Genomic DNA, 18,490 nt, shown 5'->3' with positions numbered 1-18,490 from the left:
AGAAGACAGAACGCATTTGAGAAATTGCTCGGAAAAGATGCCTCATGCAAAGTGAGATGAAAGAGTCAGTCCAAGGCCACAGACACATCTGCAGATCCAGGAGGCCTCAGAGGAGACCTCCCCCAATGGGGACACACTGGGAAGATCCAGGAGCCAGGGGACTTGGTGAGGAGCTAGGCCCAAAGGGGGCCACAGATAGGTCAGGCCTGCCCACAGTAGGGCCCTCCTTCCTTCTAGGTCTGAGAAGACCTTGACTTGGTGCCTACCCCAGGCCCCTCTAGCTAGAGGGGAGGTGCCCTATGTGTGGGGTGCCAATCCCTAGGGGAGGAGGAGAGAAAGCAGTGGCTCCCACGGCTACTGGACTCCTGTCGTAGCCCTTCCAACCTACACTGACGAACATCTTCTGCTACCCACGGTCACGCTCCTTTGGGCAAGGCCCTGTCTCCAGCCTTACAACAACCCTGCAAGGGGTAGGAGCTTATTCGTGATTTGCGCTCAGAGACAGAGCTCCTTGCCCAAAGCCACACGCAGCAGTCCCCAGAACGGTGCTGTGCCCATTACCCCAACCTCCTCCATAGGCCCCTACAGCTATCTCTGTGAATCACAAATGTGAGCAAGACACTCCCTGGCTTAAAAACCCGCAGAGGCTCCCCACAGCCTACCTGGCCCCACCCAAACTTGACCCAGCAGCCAAGACCCTTCAGGGACTGGCTGCAACCTGCCTTTCTGAACTGTTCTCTTCAGCATGCCCTCTAAGCCAGGGTGCCTTGGCTGCACCTGCACACACACCTTGCTTGACGATCCTGTGAAATGGAGGCCAGGTGGAGGGGCTGAGAGTCTGCATTTATAACAGCATCATGCTGCTGGTCCAAACACCACACCCTATGTAGAGTCTACACTCCAACTAGACTGCAATCCTCACCAAACTTAAAGCTGCTGTATACTTCCATGCCTCTGCACCTTTGCACATGCTGTTCCCTCTGCCAAGAATGCCCTTCCCTCACACCTCTTTACAGTCAACTTAAAAAGCCCAAATCAAACGTCACGTCCATGAAGCCCTCCTTAACTCTCAGGAGCTTAAGCAGTTTCTTCTCTAGGCATGTCTTCTCTAACATTTGTTACACATATTTTTATAGTGGTACATAACTCGGGATATTCCAGTCGTGTGCTGAGATGTCTGTCACCTCCGGCTTGAGTGGGACTGCTACGAGGACCGTGCGGATTACCAGCATGTAACCACATTCCGGTTAGTCCATCAGCAGAGAGTCCCTTGTGTCGCCGCCCGACAGGCCCGTCCCCCGCCCCGCGCCTGGACCTCCGCTCACCGGGGGCCGGGCGCTCGGCCGTGGCGTTGGGCTTCTTCTTGCACACGTAGGGCAGCGCGATGCTGCAGTCGCGGTTCTGCCAGCCGCCCGAGGACTCCGTGCGGATCACCCCGCAGTTCTCCTCACTCGGGTTGTCCGGCTGATCTGTGGGGAGGGGAGGGGAGGGCGCCAGCAGCCCGGGGGAGAGAGACTCACTCACACCCGGGCCTCCTCCGGGCCCTCCTCACAGCCTCCGGCTCCCTCGGGGCCCCTCGCTGCCTCTCACCTCCGCCTCCCCCTCCCCCCTTGGGCCCAAACCCTCCTCCCGACACTGGTGGCAGGCCCCCGGCGCCTCCCTGGCCGGGCTGCCGGTGCCCTGGGTGCAGCTGAAGGGACGGACAGGGCCTGAAATCCAGCCCGTGCCCCAGGCCCTGCGCCCTGAGGAGAGGGCATCGGGGTTCTAGTTTACGCAAGGCCACTGCACGGGCCCGGATGGGGCGGGACCCGGTCCAGGAGGGGGTGGAGCCTGCCCCGCCGCCCCTCCCCCACACGGCCTGGAGAAGGGTTCCCGGGGAGGAATGAATAGGGGACCAGATGCCTGTGCAGTCCCCAGGTCACCCTGCGCCCGAACCCCACGCCTCACCACTCTCCCAGTTGAGGTACTTCAGGGGCGAGTTGTCCGACCACTGCCAGCCTCCACTGGTGTCCAGGTCATTAAGGCCAATCCACAGCGTGGAGCTGTAGCCAGTGAGGAGCCCTGACAGCAAGTCAGAGACAGTGAGAATGGGACTGGCCTACCCGCGGCCCTCCCACTGTGTGCCCTCCCCCAAGGGCATCCTTGCCCCACCAGCAGGAAGGGCCCAGGCCCCTCCAAAGACGGCCAGCAGGGCCCAGGCTGCCGCTGCCCTGCCCTGCCGGGGCCGCCAGACCCAGGATCCCCCCACCCCCCACCCCCCACCCCGGGGACTGCCCTGCCGCCTCACCGTTGATGTAGGTCTGCTCGTGGATCTCCGTGATACTCAGCAGGTCCGCCCCCTGCTGCTCGCAGCTGGCCCAGGCCTCCCTCCACGACAGCGTGGACTGGAAGTTAAACTGGTAGCAGCTGTCAGTCAGCTGGTCCTTGTCCCAGAAGGTCTCACAGTCGTTACCTGCCACCACGACAGCGGGACATGGGTCCCACACGGGAGTCCCTCAAGGAGTGCAGACCCCACACACGCTGCTCCGCGCTACGAGGAGGGGCATCTTATCACCCCAGTCCGGCAAGTTCTTCCACCCACGCTGAGGCCCCTCGGGGTCGGCCTCCCTCCAGGAGCCACCCTGGCCCACCCTCTCCACCCTGCTCTCACTCTTGATAGGGCAGAAGCCCCAGCGCTCGTCCTTGCCGTAGTCCTGGGTGGTGGCACACCACAGGTGCCCATCCTCACGGCCCGTGCTGGTGCAGCTGTGGAACCACTGGTTGTCGTACTTGAAGGGGATGGTGCACGGCTTCCCATGGGAGTTTCCCTGGATGGTGTAGACCTCTGCAGAACGGAGCCAGTGTCTTGGCATCTGGACCCCAGAGGTTGCCCGCCTCCCTCCCCGCTCAGGGAAAACCCCCTACCCCAGGGAGCTAGGGATGGGGCAGCGATGCGAAGGCCAAAGCGGCGCTTAAGGCTTTGAGGCCCCCTCCGCCGTCAGACCAGCCAGGGAGCCTGGGAGAGGTCCTGCTGCTCATCCCACAGCGCTGGGAAGGGGTCCCCCCAGCGCCCCTCATGCCTGTCCAAAATGCAGCTGCCCCTCCCCACAAGTTCCATCTCAGAACTCAGGATGTCTTACAGGAAGAGGACCCCCCTGGACAGAGCTGTCCACCACAAAAGGCCCCTCACCGAGGGACCCCGGTCCCCGGTCGCCCCTGCAAAATGGGGAGCAAGACACCAATGGGGTTACTCTAGGGTCTACCCTGGAGAGTGGGCCTGGGAGAAGGGAATTTCAAATTTACGTGATACGCTTTTGCACCGTTTGAGGTCCTCGCAAGCATGTATTAATTTTTTAAGTCCTTAAAAATAAATGCTTTGAGGTTAATATTCTTAATTATTCCCAAATGCTTCCCATTACAATTAAAGATACGGCTGCCAAGGGTCTGTATCTGTCGCTCCCGCATCTGTCACTCTGTGGCTCCGGTCCTCCTGACACTGGGGCGGGGGCCCACCTCTTCCCGGCAAGTGGCCTCTCACCATAGTAGGGCCGAGCGCACAGATCCTCATCACTGCCATAGATGCGCCACTGGCCACCGCGGGTCTGGTCGCCACGCTCGGGGCTGCCGGCCTTGGATGTGTTGCCAGTACGGCCCCCCAGGAGCAGGGACAGCTGGTCACCCAGGGTGCGACAGTGCCAGCGGAGGTTCAGGGCCTCCCGGTCACACTCGTACATGCCCAGGGAGGCTGTGGTGTTGGTGCCCGGCCAGCCCGTGCCCAGGCACTGCATGGCACCCAGGTTGAAGAGCCGGTTTCGGGAGACCCACTTCCAGCGCTGGGCGGGAAGGCTGGCGTTGCAGGCTGGGGAGACTCTGACTTGCCCACCCTGGGCCTCCAGACAGCCCTGCAGTCCATGGCTGAAGATGAGGAAGACGTTGGGTTCTGGAAGGGAAGGCAGGGCATGATGCCATCCCAGGGGCTCTCCTGGCTGGCTCTTGATGGCCAGTGCCACCTTCAGACACTGCCCCTGAGCCTGAAACCGGCTGCATGGCCAGCCTCTGCTCTAGCCCCATGCTCAGCCTAGAGGCAGGACTCAGCCCTCCATCCCACCTTCAAACAGCAAGCCCGACTTCACCTGGCAAGTTGGGCGCTGTATACTTTTCCCAAGATCTTGTGAGGAGCAGTGGACACACTGACATCACTCGGCACATCACAACTTTATCCCAGGCTCCATGACACAGTGTGGTGTTCCCACCAAAGTTCCTCTCTGGCCTGGAGTAATTGGTCTTGTTCTTCCCCTTGGCCCCTCAGCTTCACTGGCTCCTTCCTTTCCTGACTTCTAGAATCTTCTAGAACGCCCTCCACCTCCATATCCAACCACTCATGCCTCCCAGAACCATTGCGCACCATTTTTTAAGCAGCATTTAGCTGGGCTAAAGCTAGGGCTTCCCCCAGTCACTCATCAATTCACCCATCGCCTCACTGTGCAGACACTCTGGGGAAGGCAGTGAAACCCAACCTGCCCCCAAGCACACTGACTTTACAGATTAAGAAATGGAGACTTAAATGTATGGGAAGTTGACAGTGGTTGCCTGGGAGCTGGGCTGTGATGGGAATGGGGGGTGACTGCTAAGGGGTACAGGGTTTCTTTTGGGATGATGAAAATGTCCTACAGTTAGAGTGTCATGATAGCTGCCAAATTCTGTGAATAGAGTAAAACCCAATTAATCGTCTATTTTAAGTGGATGAGTTCTCTGAGACATGACTTACATTTCAGTAAAGCTGAGAAAGAGAGGTAGAGAGGGAGAGATGGAAGGAAGGAAGGAAGGAAGGAAGGAAGGAAGGAAGGAAGGAAGGAAGGAAGGAGGGTGGGGGGAGGGAGGGAGACAGGAATAAAAAAGAGAGAGGATCATGGTTAGTTTAGAGTCATGAGGTGACCTGCTCACGGTGTCACACAGCCAGGAAGCAAGCCCAGGCCTGACATCCACGTTTCATCACCTAGTTGTATACAACACACACACAGCACATCCCTGTCACCAAGGAATTTTTGCATCCATGAACCACTACCCCCTCGGGATAATTTCCAGGTCTTAAAGGCATGAATCTGACTGCTAGGGTACAAACCCCAGCTCTGCCACTTAACGTGTGACTTGGGCAAGCCTCAATCCCTCTCTCTGACTCAGTTTCCTCATCAGACTATTGTAAAGGTTAAATGAGAGAATACCTGTAAAGTGTTTGGAGCAGGGTCAGGCACACAGTAAGAACACTATAAATTATTGCTGTTGCCATTTATTATCATTACTATTCCATGTCATAGGTAAAGAAATTGACTAAGGGTAGTGAAATGATTTGACCGATCACAAGGCTGGTCAGAGAGGAGCTGAAATTTGGTCCTGGTCTTCGGAGTCCAAACCTCAAGCTCCTTCTGTTCCACCATGGTCTTATCATCCCTCTATAAGTCATTCTCTTGGACAGCTGGAATGATTTTTTTGAAGATGTAAGTGAGTCCCAAATCTTTAAAAAAATAATACTGGAGTGTTGAAGGTCATAAAGTAAACAGTGATGAATTCAATGACATAATAATCTTTTCCATGGCAAAAAAATACCATGAACAAAGCCAGAATTCCAATGACAAATATATACATAAATTACTGGTGGCAAATAGCTTATTCCCTAATATAAAAAGTGTCTACAAAAAATAGAATGAATTATGAGGAAAATAGCAGCAGCGTAGTAGAAAAGAACACACATACACAGCTAAAAAAATGAAATGCAACTGGCTCGTAACTATTTGAAACAGCCTCACTCGTAGTAAGATATAAAATAACATACGTGAGGTAAGTTTCCCTCCTACTTAAAGTCCTTCAAAGGCAATTAATTCATCATTCTTCAAATAAAATTCAAACTTCTTACCATGAGCCACAAGATCCTACATGATCTGGTCCTGCCTACCAGTCTGATCCTGGATCACACTTGCTCCTTGCTCAAATCACAATGCTCTCCTTTCCCTTCCTTGAACAGGCTTGGTCCTTCCTTCCTTCCTTCCTTCCTTCCTTTCTTTTTTTAAGGTTTTATTTTTTTAAGTAACCTCTACAACCAACATGAGGCTCCAACTCACGACCCTGAGATCAAGAGTCATATGCTCCACTGACTGAGCCAGCCAGGAGCCCCAAGCTTCTTACTTTCTTGCCTCAAGGTCTTTGCATGGTTTTTTCTGCCTGATATTTCACTTCTCAGAAAAGTCACATCTTTAAAGAGGCCCTTCGGACCTGTAGTAGCTACTCAGTTACTCTCTATCATATTGCTCAACTGTAGTTATCTTCACTATTTATGATTCTCTGATTTTTTTTCAACATCTGGGTTCTCTGTGCACCTGTGTCTAATGATTATTTTTTCTCTTGATTATGGGTCACTTTTCCAGCTGCCTGCATGTCTAGTAATTTTTGTTACATACTGGACATTGTGGGTAATGTTATAAAGAGTCTGGATTTTTTTTTTTTATTATTGTATACAGGATGTTGTAGATGACATGTTATAGGGAGTCTGAGTTTTTTTTTTTTTTTTTTTTTTTAATCTTCCTAAAAAGAATGTTGAGTTTTGTTCTGGCAGGCAGTTAAATTACTGGTGGATCATCTTGATCCTGCAGAGGCTTGGCTTTAGGCTTTGCTAGGGTGGGGTTGTTTTGGTTTCGCCTTTAGTCTTAGGGTGCGGCTGTTAGCCTTGGGTTTAATCATAAGGTGAGACCCTTCTGGAGTTTCAAAGGAAAACCTTAGGCAATTACCAAGCCCCTCTAACTTAGTGGATCTTGAATTCCAAACTCTGTTCCCTCAGGACCAGGCAGCATCTGAAACCTCTGTCTCTCAGCTGCTGTTTCTTGGTGGGTTCCCGAATGCCTCGCCCTTCCCATGCACAGTTTACGAGCGTCCGGAAGCCCCAAACGGTGACCAGTGAAACTGCCACTTTCTGTCTGAGGTCCTCAAATAGGGCAGTGCTCTCAGGGAGATATGCTGCTTAAATGAACCTCTCACTTCATCCACTTCTTTTCTTTTGGCGATTTTTTTCCTCCCCAGAATCTACCTGGTTTTGATTGCTCTCAAACCACTGTGTTTTATATTATATCCTTTGTGTATAAGTACCCTTGACTAGAGAGTTAAACTGCTACCAACTACACTGGTATTTCCAGAAGCAGAACTCGTTATCTGATGTTTCTATTTTGTGTGTCTCTCTTCTTGTTCATAAGCTCCCAAAGACTTTCTCAGTCTTTTCCACCACTGCACCCAAAGCACCTACAACTTGGCCTTACACCCAGTAGTGCTTAATAAATACTGGATGAACACGTGGATGAATGAATGAATGAATGAATGAACGAACGAATCTCCTGCCTAGATAACAATCACAACCAATCAGTCTATCTTTCTGTTCCTTGATCCAGCTGCCAAATTAATTTTCCTAAAACAGAGCACTGTCACAGCTTCTGTCACTGAGTGCTCAAAACACCACGGTAAGAAGGCTGATGGTGCAGGGACACTGGTCACTCTATTCTTCAACAAAACCAGGATGGGGGTCCTCTGTTCCCTCCCCACAGCCTGCTCCTTCCCTTCCAGCCACATTCTGGAACCATAAACTGGCCCCATGACTTAATCCAGGCCTGCCTGAGGCTCCTCTAAGGACTGGGTGTTTGATTCTCAAAATGTCCCCTCCAGTGAGAAGAGTCAGTAGTAACAGAAAGTGGCCCTTGGCAGGGGGTAGCGAAAGGGCCTGGGACCGGAAAAGGGAGAAAATAGTGCTTGCTTTTGTAGATGTTTCTCAGAGATGGGACAGGACAATGCAGCCCAAAACATCACAGGAGCCCACAGCAGCCCAGGGGGATAGAACCCTCTGCTCCTCCCCAACCAGAAAACCCACATGTGGGCTGAAGCGTTCCAGCCAGGCTGTGCATCATAATAAATGGCAAATGAGGGGTCTGAAGGGGTCTGTGTCAGCCAGGGGGAGGCAGTCCCAGGGTCAGGCCACCTTTCCCTCACTTGACAGATGAGGAAACTGAGACCCAGAGAGGAGAAGAGATTAGGACGCCCAATTGCAGTACTTTTCAAGGTGTCAGTTTCCTCCTCTGTCACATGAACCACGCCTGCAAGTCCCCTCCATCCTAGGACATCCTAGGTTCTGGGTTCAAATCCACGTATCTTCCTGGTGCACCTGCCGTGTGTGTGGCATGTCCCAGGCAACGCTGGGGCCAGGAGGAAACACACAGCACTGTCCTAGTTAGAGAAGGACAGTGGGTTTGGACATGGCAGAACATGAGGCAAACAAGCCCTTAAAAGCCAGGTGTCTGGGGGTGTCAGAGAGAGCTGTGCTTCTGGAGGGGGCGGGAGACTCTCTGAAGACACTAAGGGTCTGGAGGAGGCAGGGGTGAAGAATGCAAGTCAAAGAACTGCCTTGGCAGCAAATGAGAAAAGAACAAGGAATTTGGGAGCAGAGGGGTGGAAGGCAAGAGAGCTACAAAGGGGAAGCTGAGGGGGATTCTTGGAGGTGGATCCCGGGGACTTCGCCAAGCTGGGACCTGAGTGGGGCGAGTTCCTGAGAGAGCATTTTCCACCCAAAGTCTAGGGGGTAGTGCCTGGGCCCTCACAGAAAGGAGGCTCTTTCTCCAGGGCCCAATGCAGGAAGAGATCAAGCCCAGCCTTGGCTGAGCTGGAAACGGTAAGGGGGCGAGGGAAGGGCACAAAGGTGTTTTGAGCTGAGACCGTGTTCTTTGCAGCTCTGTGCTCAGCCAGCCCGCGTGAGGCAGCAGAGGGAGCTCAGGGTACAGAGGCCTGATGCCCCCCCATCCCGGGAAGGCCCCCTCCAGCCTTACCCATCCCTTAGCCTCACTCCACATGCCCTGGGGAGCATCAGGCGTCAGCACAGGAAGTAGAAATGCCCCTCACAAGGATTGTGGTACATACATCCCTCAAGGACAAGGACGACCTCCTGCATTTTGTTTGCAACCACACCACGACCAGCACAGTGTTGTGCACCAGGTTGTGTGTGGCTCCTTGTGTACTTGCTCAGTGGGTGAATAAAGAAATGAATGAAACCGGGCAGGAAGCTATGTGTTGAGCACATCTATCCATCCATCCATCCATCCATCCATGCATTCATTCATTCATTCATTCACTCAACAAACACGTATTGAGAATTTCACAGGTGCCAGGCACGGTGCCAGGTTCTGAGAGTACAGTGGGGAGCAACAGAGACATAATCTGGCCCCCACCACCATATGGTCTGGTTGGCACTGGGCTCTACATGGAAGATATGGAGATGGTAACAGAATCCCTGAACCTCACTGAACTTCTCTCAGTCTCTGGCCTTTGTTTTTGTCTGCCCAATGAACTTCCCATCCCTTCTTCTTCTTATTTATAATTTTCTTGCTCTGGCTACGTGAGTGGGCACAAGGCTCACTCCTGGCCAGTAACAGTGTCCATCCCCCTGGCACGGTGACTGGGCACATAACTCAAACAGGGCTGATCAGAGGCCTCCCCTGGAATACGTGATTTTCTCTCTCTGTTGTGATCGCTAAACTGCGGCTGCCAATGGCCATGTCTCCTACCATGAGGGAAAGACCTTCCTGCTACAGACGAGAATGGGGACACTGGAGAAAGAGACACAGCTGAGCAGTGGAAGGGGAGGAAACTAGTCTTCGTGTGCTGAATACCCAGTCCCAGACCCAGAGTTCCTGTGGCTCTTCTTTCAGCCTGTGAATCACTCCGGCTCATTGGCAGCCACATTCCCCTTTTGTGCTGAGCTTGTCTACAAGGGTTTCTGTCCTTGTAACCAAAAGGACCCTGATAAACACACAACCCTGCGTCTTGGAGCCACAGCCTCTCTCCCAGCCTCCTTACTCCCCAGAGGCTACCGTTCCAGGAGTCCCTCTGACCCTCAGACCAGCGATGGGCCTCTTGGGCTTGTCAGAGGAGGTACTTGGAGGCCAGACCCCCACCCCATCCTCCTTAATCACCCTTCTGCCTGCTCCCCCAGAGGCTTTCTCTCTTGTGCAGATGATAAGCATTTATGACTAGGTACAACGGGGAAATTAGACAATGCAGCCTCTGGCCTCGTGACATTTACAATGAAGCCGGAGAGGCAGAACTCATGAAGCAATCCATGAAAAAGTTACAAGCAACACCTCAGCCAGTGTGTAAAACCCCCAGGTCCAATTCATACTGCGTGGCTGGGGATGAAGGTGTTGGAAAGCATGGATTTTCCAGATAACAGCAATCTTTCTGCTGCAGTGTCCACACTTCCTTCCTTCTCAGACATCTCCAAGTCGTCAGCCTGGACATTTATGCCTGTGCTCAGAAGCAACTGGCTTTTAAGGCTATGTGCCCTACATTGAGGAGCCCCTGTCTCCTCCCTCCCTGTTGACTCTCACCGTGGCCTCTTTTCCTTTCCCATCTGCTGTGAGGTACACGCAATGCTTTGGCGGAGTCCTGAGGCTGAGTGCAAAAGACTCAGAACTGTCTCTGTCTCTCAGGAGCAAAGCTCTCAGCTGTCCCAGCAGCTTCCCGGCACTCAGCCCAGCAGCGAAGGCAGCCAGAGGTCTGACCTCGGATAAGACGGCTGCTCTCCATTACAAGAAAGACATGGTGCTGAAGGAAGCAGAGGGGAAGTTAATTCTAGCAGAGTGTCTGGCACTCAGCAGACTCTCAAAATCTGCTGAACGAGAGGCATGTCAAACAAAACCCTGAGAGGCACCCGCAGAGACAAGAGCAAGGGAAGGTGTTCCAAGGTGGGGGAATGGCGAGAGCAAAGATTGGGGACCCAGTCACCAGCCTGGCTCAGCTCCTAGGGACCAGCTGGTGAGCCCTGGGGGCTGACCAGATTTGGTCCCCGGGGGCATGGCAGGGTGACCTCTAACCACTGAGTCTCTGTAGCTGGCCCTTCTCCTCAGGCCTCCTCAGGCCACGCAGAGGCAAAGGGTCATCCCAGGGAGAGCCAGGGGCCGTAGGGCCACCAGCCAAGAGGAGCAGCTGCTTTCAATAAGCCGCTTGGCCCTGAGGCCAGGCCTGGAAATGTCCCTGAGTCAGCAGAAGCTGCCAGCCCCTCCCTGTTGAAAAGCTAACCCTGGGGACCCAGCACCCCACCCTGCCCTACCTTCTGCTAGAAGGTCCATGCGCACATTGGACCCGGATGGGGGAGGCGGGGCATCCCTTCACAGAAGGGCAGGACGGTTACAGGACACAGGGGCCCAATGCCGTGTCCAACTGTGCGATATCTCCACCCAAATCCTGGGCGATTGTGGGCTCCGGTCTACTCTCCACCCTCCAGGCTTTTCACACTCTCCTCCCTCCGCCCAACCACCCCTGCATTCCAGCGGGGCCAAACTGCCTGCTCTCCATTGCTTAAAGTGCATGTGACCAAAGTCGGCACACGCAGCCCCCCTCTGCTGCTGTCACACGTGTGTGTGGTGTCTCTCCCTCTCTCCCTCCAGCCATGGTGAGCTTCCTCTATCAGTCATTTCTAGAGATGTTCTTCTCCCCCCTTAAAACGTATGTGCTGCAAAATGTGACCTGCTCCGTCCCAGGAAGAAGTTGAAGCGGACTCTGGGAGGGGAACGGGTTGAGGTGGACTTGTCACGTCCACGTAATAAACGCAAGAGAGGGGGTACGTGAAGCGGGTGGGAGCGACCTGGATTATTCGTAAAATCGGAGAGGCGATTTTCACCTTCCTGCAACTCTGCCGGGTCCCCCCACCCCCACCCCTCGGCCCCCACCCTCCGGGCTCTCTGGGAACCAAATACTCTCAGGCCCTGGCCTCCCCCCTGGCGATTTAGTGGTGTTCGATCTCACCCTCTGCCGGCTTTTGTCTCCTCAAACTAAGGCATCACAATCTTTGCGGCCTGTCCTTTCCCGGACCCCATCTGGCAGGATGAAACGGGGATGCCGCCAGGCCCCTACAGAAGCGATCACGCCTCTAAGCTCCGGACGGACCGTCGGCTCCCAGGCCTGTCCTCTGTGCCCCTTCCCCAGCTGGACTCCTCACGGGAGCATCCCCGGGGCGGGCACACCTCGACCCCTTCCTCCCTCACCCCGCCCCAGGACCTGGGGGCAGGGGGCCGTCGGCCCCGGGAGTTCTGGGTCCTCGCGGCCGCGCGCCCCCCTCCGCGGCCGCGCGCCCCCTCCGCGCCGCGCCGCCCCCCTTCTCAGCGCCCCCTCTCGGCAGCGCGCCCCCAGCGTTTCGGCGCGGGGCCTCCGCCCACCGGCTCCACGGCCCGGCTCTGCGAACCCGGGGTCTGCGCGGCCAGCGGCCCCCGGCGCCGTCTGCCAGCCCGCAGCCAAAATAAACCGCGCGAAGTCACTTCCTTCCCCCAGGGGGCCGCTTTCACAACGACGGCCCGCTCCGGTCGCGGCAGGAAGTGGCTTTTTCTGGGCCGGCACCGTCCAACCCCACTGGCCCGCCCGCGAAGAGCCAGATTCAGGACTGAAGGCGAGGCGCCCAAGTCACCTGCCCAGCAATGCCCACCGACGCATGAAAGCACGCCCCTACCAGTGCTGAGCCACGCTTGTTTATCTGCAGGAGGAAGTCGCGAACGGACAATTTCATTATATCGCTGACAGGAGAGCCGTCTGGGGCCCCAGGCACAGCGCCAGGTTGGGTATTCCATACCTGGTTGATGGAGGATGGATGGATGGCTGGAGAATTACTTTATTAGGAAATACGCAAATGTGGGGAGAGCAGCTTTTTATTTTTATTTTTTTTCAACGTTTATTTATTTTTGGGACAGAGAGAGACAGAGCATGAACAGGAGAGGGGCAGAGAGAGAGAGGGAGACAGAGAATCGGAAACAGGCTCCAGGCTCCGACCCATCAGCCCAGAGCCTGACGCGGGGCTCGAACTCACGGACCGCGAGATCATGACCTGGCTGAAGTCGGACGCTTAACCAACCGACTGCGCCACCCAGGCGCCCCGAGAGCAGCTTTTTAAAGTTTAGTTTTGACAAAGTGGCCTCAGGTGTGTGGGGGCGAGGAGTAACCTAAAGCTAAAACATTAGATGGCCCCTGGCTCATTGAAGAGTCAACGGAAGAATTTCCTTTGGGCCTTTCTGTATTTTCCAATTTTCCACACTGAAATAATTTTTTAAAATTAGATAGCCACTCACAAGATAGAAATGTGTAGAGAATTACACTGCATGTAATGGTTTGTTTGCTAGAAACTGAGGTTTCAAATATAAACATTCCATTCACTAGAAACATTTTGTGAACAATTTCTAGATAAGTCTTTCAAATAACACTTTTAAAACCTGGTAGGGATTCCCACCCCGCTGCCGAGAGGTCCTTATTGGCCTCCGTCTCTGGCCTCTCCACATGCTGGGCATTTGCCTGGCATAGTCTGGACCCACAATAAATGTTTGTCAAATGACAAAATGAACGCAGACTGTGGAAATCTTAGAATTCATCTTGTCAATCCTTTAGAATAGTGAAATCAAACACATAGGGAGACCAGACTTGAAAATTCCCTGAGCAGACAAAACCAGTTTAGTCATAAAAGCAAAACTTAATTTAGCTTATTTTGCAACACAAGCAAATCTAACTTGAACTGGGTCAATACTTAACGTGTGCCTCTGAAAATTATAAGCAAAACTTAAATGGATCCCCAAAATTCATACGAGATAACCATGAACCATTTCCCTTTCATTTAAGAAAATTCTAATATTAGGGGTGCCTGGGTGGCTCAGTCGGTTAAGCATGGGACTCTTGGTTTCAGCTCAGGTCATGATCTCACGGTTGGTGAGTTCGGTTTGGGAGTTCGAGCCCTGCATCGGGCTCTGTGCTGACAGTGCAGAGCCTGCTTGGGATTCTCTCTCTCCCATTCTCTCTGCTCCTTCCCCACTTACTTTCTGTGTGTCTCTCAAAAATAAATAAATAAACTTTAAAAAAAAAAGAAAGCTCTAATATTATAATTAATCGCTGTGAAGTATAAACAGCCACTGCCTCCACACTATCTAAGTGCTTTATAATAATATACCTCTGAACCTCATTCCATGTTTTGGTTTGAGTCCTCCTGGTTTGCAATCTTTGGTGTGTGCACAAGAAACTTTTACTAATTATACTTCAGTGATTCATTCTTTTTTCTGAAACTTTGACAAGGATGTGGAAACAGAAACATGGAAAGCCTAAGTGACTTGTCCAAAGATCCTCATACAACTGGAACCATGATCTTTTCATTTGAAATACAATTTGTTAAAGTCCTAAATGGCACAATGCCAGTATTTGCTTAAATAGGTTGACCATATAATTTATTGTCTAATATTGAGAATAAAAAGGGGAGTTCATGATAATTACACATGTACCACATGATTGAACCAGGGCTGTCCCAGGCAAACTAGGACATAACGTCACCCTGCACTTATGGAAAGAGACACAAATAATGAGATGTAAAAGTATTGAAATATAAAAGTTAATGTTTACTGTGGGCTTGGTGGGTACCAGGTGCCAGGTTTCAAGCCTTTTCTCGTTAATTCTCATAGCGGCCCTCAGAAGTAGGTATAATTACCATCTCCACCTGACAGATGAGGAACATAAGGTATTAAATGAGAGATTAAGACAGCTTGATAACAGCTTGATAAGGGGCAGAGCTCAGAGGGGAGTCCAAGAGGACCGGGTACAGAGCTGAGCACTGAACAACTTATTCCAGGTGCTTTAAATTGATAACCTACAGGTGGGTTATATTTGGTCATCACAGTGTGTGAAAGAAAAGTGAGGCAACATTTAAAACTGAAGAGATTTCAGAGGGTCCCCTGGCTGGCTCAGTAGGGCATGCAATTCTTGATCTAAGGGTTGTGAGTTCAAGCACCATATTGGGCATGGAGCCTACTTAGAGAGAGAGAGACAGACAGACAGACAGATTTTACATAATAATCTGGATTTCCAGTTTCCAGTGTGTCCACAGGCAGCCAGTTCCGGTTCATGGGTGGAGCTGCCCACCTGGGAGGGCGCTCACTAGCTTGCCACAGTCCCCACCCACCCCTTTTGCAAACCCCCCAGCCCCCAACCCAACACTGAGGTAGAATGAAAGCAGCCACATAGTATCATGCTTGCACGACTGTTTTTATCAGAGAGGAGAAATGTTCTTCAGTATCCTGGTCTCTATTAAGAGTGACCAGAGGGGGCGCCTGGGTGGCCTGGTCAGTTAAGCTTCGACCTTGGCTAGGGTCATGATCTGGCCGTTCCTGGGTTTGAGCCCCGGGTTGGACTGGGGCTCTGCACTGACAGTGTGGAACCTCCTTGGGATACTCTCTCTATCCCTCTCTCTCTGCCCCTCCCCAACTTGCACTTTCTCTATCTCTCAAAATAAATAAATAAACTTAAAAAAAAAAAAAATGACCAGACAGCTATGCCTATTTCAAAACCAAAAATAAAAAGGGGGGGAGGGTCCTCTAAGTGAGGCTCTATTGCAAGCACAATGTCCCTGTGACATGTCGTATCCCTTTCGTAACACATTTCTGAATCGCAGCACAAGACTTTGAGAAATCATGACACGTTTCATAATGACCCTTTTCCTCTGCTCTCTGGCAATTTCCTGACCTTCTGACGTGGCAGCAGCCAAAGATGACTTGTTTGGTTCTAGAAGCAAAGCGTGGCACTCTTCAGGATCTCCCTAACACGACATGCCGAAGATCAAATGTTTGCCGGCTTCTGGAATGACAGGCCGAGAGCACCTTGCCCACACCTTCTCCGGGAAGCACAGCGGTGGAGCAGTTAGGAGACGAGCTCTGCAATCTGTACCCACCCAGGTTCAAATCCCTGTGTGGGCCCTGGGGCTGGCTGCCTCACTTCTGCAAGCCTTGCTTTTGGAAGGACATTAATAAGGCCCGTCTCCTGGGTTTCTGGGAGGATTATGCAAGAAAATGCTTGAAGATGCTCTGTACCTGATAAGTCCTCGGTAAGTGGAAGGGCCATAACTATTTTTTGATATTTAAGCAAGAGCCTCTGCCTTGACTCTGGCTGTTAGCTGAAGAATCTGTGTTTTGCAGCAGAGAGCCTGGGAACCAGGCTTAGCAGATGCTGCTATCTGGATGAGAGGAAACGATAAGAGGAAATAAGGCCAAGGACGAAAGTGTTTAAGCTGGTCTTCCACAGAATTAAAAGAAAAATAAATTCACAGTCCAGAGGCAGGATCCTCCCCCCAATTCCCGTGGGTGCCTTGGCAACCACCGTTTGTTTCTGGCCTCTCAACTTTCGGCCCCTCCCCAGGTGTGCCTGGAAGGGAGATACAGGCGGAAGAGGCCGCAAAGTGTGTCAGGGCAAAGCGAGGGGGTCTCTGGGAGAGTTAGGGCGGCCTGGGGTGTACCCTGGTCCCTACCACATTCCAGTTCTGCAGAAATAAACTCCAAGGGCCGTTGTAAAGGGAAAATGAGGTCACAAAATACGCAGCCGGAAGGGAGAGTGTGGAAGGGAGTGGGGTAGCGCCCACACCCCTCAGCCTGGCAGATGCTGGGACAGCGGGTGGACAGAGTCTGCAAGGGACCTTCTCTGGGGCTCAAGCAGTCATGCGGCTGCGGGACCCCGTTACCTACAAGAAGGAGGCTGGAAAGGAAATCTCAGATCTGGCTCAGGAGTTCAGGTTCTGATCCTGCCATTACAATCTCAATGACGTTAGGGGACTCTGTCTTCTTACCCGTAAACTGAATTATAAAATATTCTCCCTGACTCTTCACAGACTCCTCCTGGGGAGATCTACAGGGAGAGAAGTCTACGGAATACTGACACGATCCTTTTAGGGTGTGTCTCCCTCAGTGACCAGTTCCTGGAGAACAAGAGCTGTGTCTCATCCACGTGCCTCCTGAGCGCATGGCATACAGCAGGTGTGCCCTACGTGTGTGCTGAATTGAACAGGACCAGGGGAGGGAGAAGGCAAGCTGTGTCCTATGGGTAAGGGTTTAACATCCTCTAAATTATACCCTCTTAAAAACAGATCTCCATATGGACAATGAACAGAAGGGAATAAAGTGAAAACACAAAATTATTTGTTGTGCCAGGAGGTTGGGATTACACATAACTTTCGATTATATTGTTACAATGTTTCTAGAGCAAATAAAACTGAGGGAAGGAAGACACAGGGGATCTTATCACCTTTGAAGAAACCAAATATTTCTGTATATCCCACAGAACCTGCCTCAGTGTCCAATGTTTGTGAATGTAACTTGCTTTGCCCTGGACGGAAACAAAGGATCTCATACACAACACCACACTATGGCCACCACCATTGTGACATCACCCAGACCCACAGTAACACACTAGACCTGACCTACAAAGGAACGTCTGTGCCGGTCCCCTCATATTACTTCTCTTTCCCCAGCCTCCGATGCCTTTTCCTGATTTCTTTCGTACATTTTTTAGAACCATATAAAAAAAAAAAAAAGTACTGCTCCCACAACCATCACTCTCTGATATCAACTTAAAATCATGGTGTGGAGGGGCTCCTGGGTGGCTCAGTTGGCTGAATGGCCACTTCTTGATTTCGGCTCAGGACGTGATCCCAGGGTCATGGGATCAAGCCCTGAGTCCAGCTCCTCCAGGAGTGTGGCACCTGCTTGAGATTCTCTCTCTCTCTCTCTCTCTCTCTCTCTCTCTCTCACTGTCTCTTTCTCTCTCCCTCTGCTACCTTCCCTGCTCACGTGTGCTTTCTCTAATATAAAAACTAAAAAGGAAAAAGAAAACAAGATGTATTTAAAAATAAATAAAAAATAAACAAAATCATGGTGTGGTTAAGAGCTCTCAGGCTCCAGATACAAGGCTGGGTTTGAATCCCTGCTCTCAAACTGGTTATTTGACCTCTTCATCCCTCAGTATTGTCATCTGTTCAGTGGAGAAAAGGGTCAGCCTGTGCCAGGAGCCGTGCTGGGTACTACCCACCAGGTAGTTGGCAGTACTGGTTGAGCCCACGGACAGAAAGGCCTCACCAACCTGCCCAGCAAAAAGTGAGCTTATGGAAGTAGCAGTAACCTCCATGGTAGTAGAAGGGTGACTTCCTTGGAGGAGACTTTGACAACATATATCAAAAGCCTTCAAAAGCACAAATGCAGGGCACCTGGCTGGCTCAGTCAGTGGGGCATGCGGCTCCTGATCTCAGGGTCATGAGTTCAAGTCCCAAGTTCAATGTTGGGTGTAGACACTACTTAAATAAATAAATATTTTTAAAAACCAAACTAAAATAAAATATTAAAATAAAACAATCTCACTTCTATTTTCCTTAAAAATGTCTATGCTTACTTATTATTTTTGAGAGAGAGGGACAGAGCACAGGTGGGGGAGGAGCAGAGAGAGAGCGGGACACAGAATCCGAAGCAGGCTCCAGGCTCTGACCTGTCAGCATAGAGCCTGATGCGGGGCTCAACCCACAAACTGCGAGATCATGACCTGAGCTAAAGTTGGTTGCCCAACTGAGCCACCCAGGCACCCCTCTATTTTCTTTTAAATCAAGTAATGTCTGGAAAAACATTGGTACTTTCTTGTTCTTAAACTTGAGTGTCTA

The 18,490-nt window shown here is 51.8% G+C and overlaps 1 protein-coding gene across 3 annotated transcripts in view; it reads right to left on the bottom strand.

Annotated features, from left to right (window-relative positions):
• The window catches only part of MRC2 (mannose receptor C type 2), a 52,692-nt gene that overhangs the window by 19,184 nt on the left and 15,018 nt on the right, over window positions 1–18,490 (bottom strand). For all 3 annotated transcript variants that reach the window (XM_043584923.1, XM_043584924.1, XM_043584926.1), the window contains exons 2-6: window positions 3,518–3,919; window positions 2,651–2,824; window positions 2,288–2,452; window positions 1,948–2,061; window positions 1,326–1,469 (exon numbers count right to left, since the gene is read on the bottom strand). In XM_043584923.1, coding sequence (XP_043440858.1) covers window positions 1,326–1,469; window positions 1,948–2,061; window positions 2,288–2,452; window positions 2,651–2,824; window positions 3,518–3,919 — 999 coding nt within the window. The remainder of the gene's footprint in view (window positions 1–1,325; window positions 1,470–1,947; window positions 2,062–2,287; window positions 2,453–2,650; window positions 2,825–3,517; window positions 3,920–18,490) is intronic.

This window comes from Prionailurus bengalensis, chromosome E1 (assembly GCF_016509475.1).
Source record: "Prionailurus bengalensis isolate Pbe53 chromosome E1, Fcat_Pben_1.1_paternal_pri, whole genome shotgun sequence".
Taxonomy (NCBI): Eukaryota; Metazoa; Chordata; class Mammalia; order Carnivora; family Felidae; genus Prionailurus; species Prionailurus bengalensis.
This window is presented reverse-complemented; position numbering and strand designations above follow the sequence as displayed.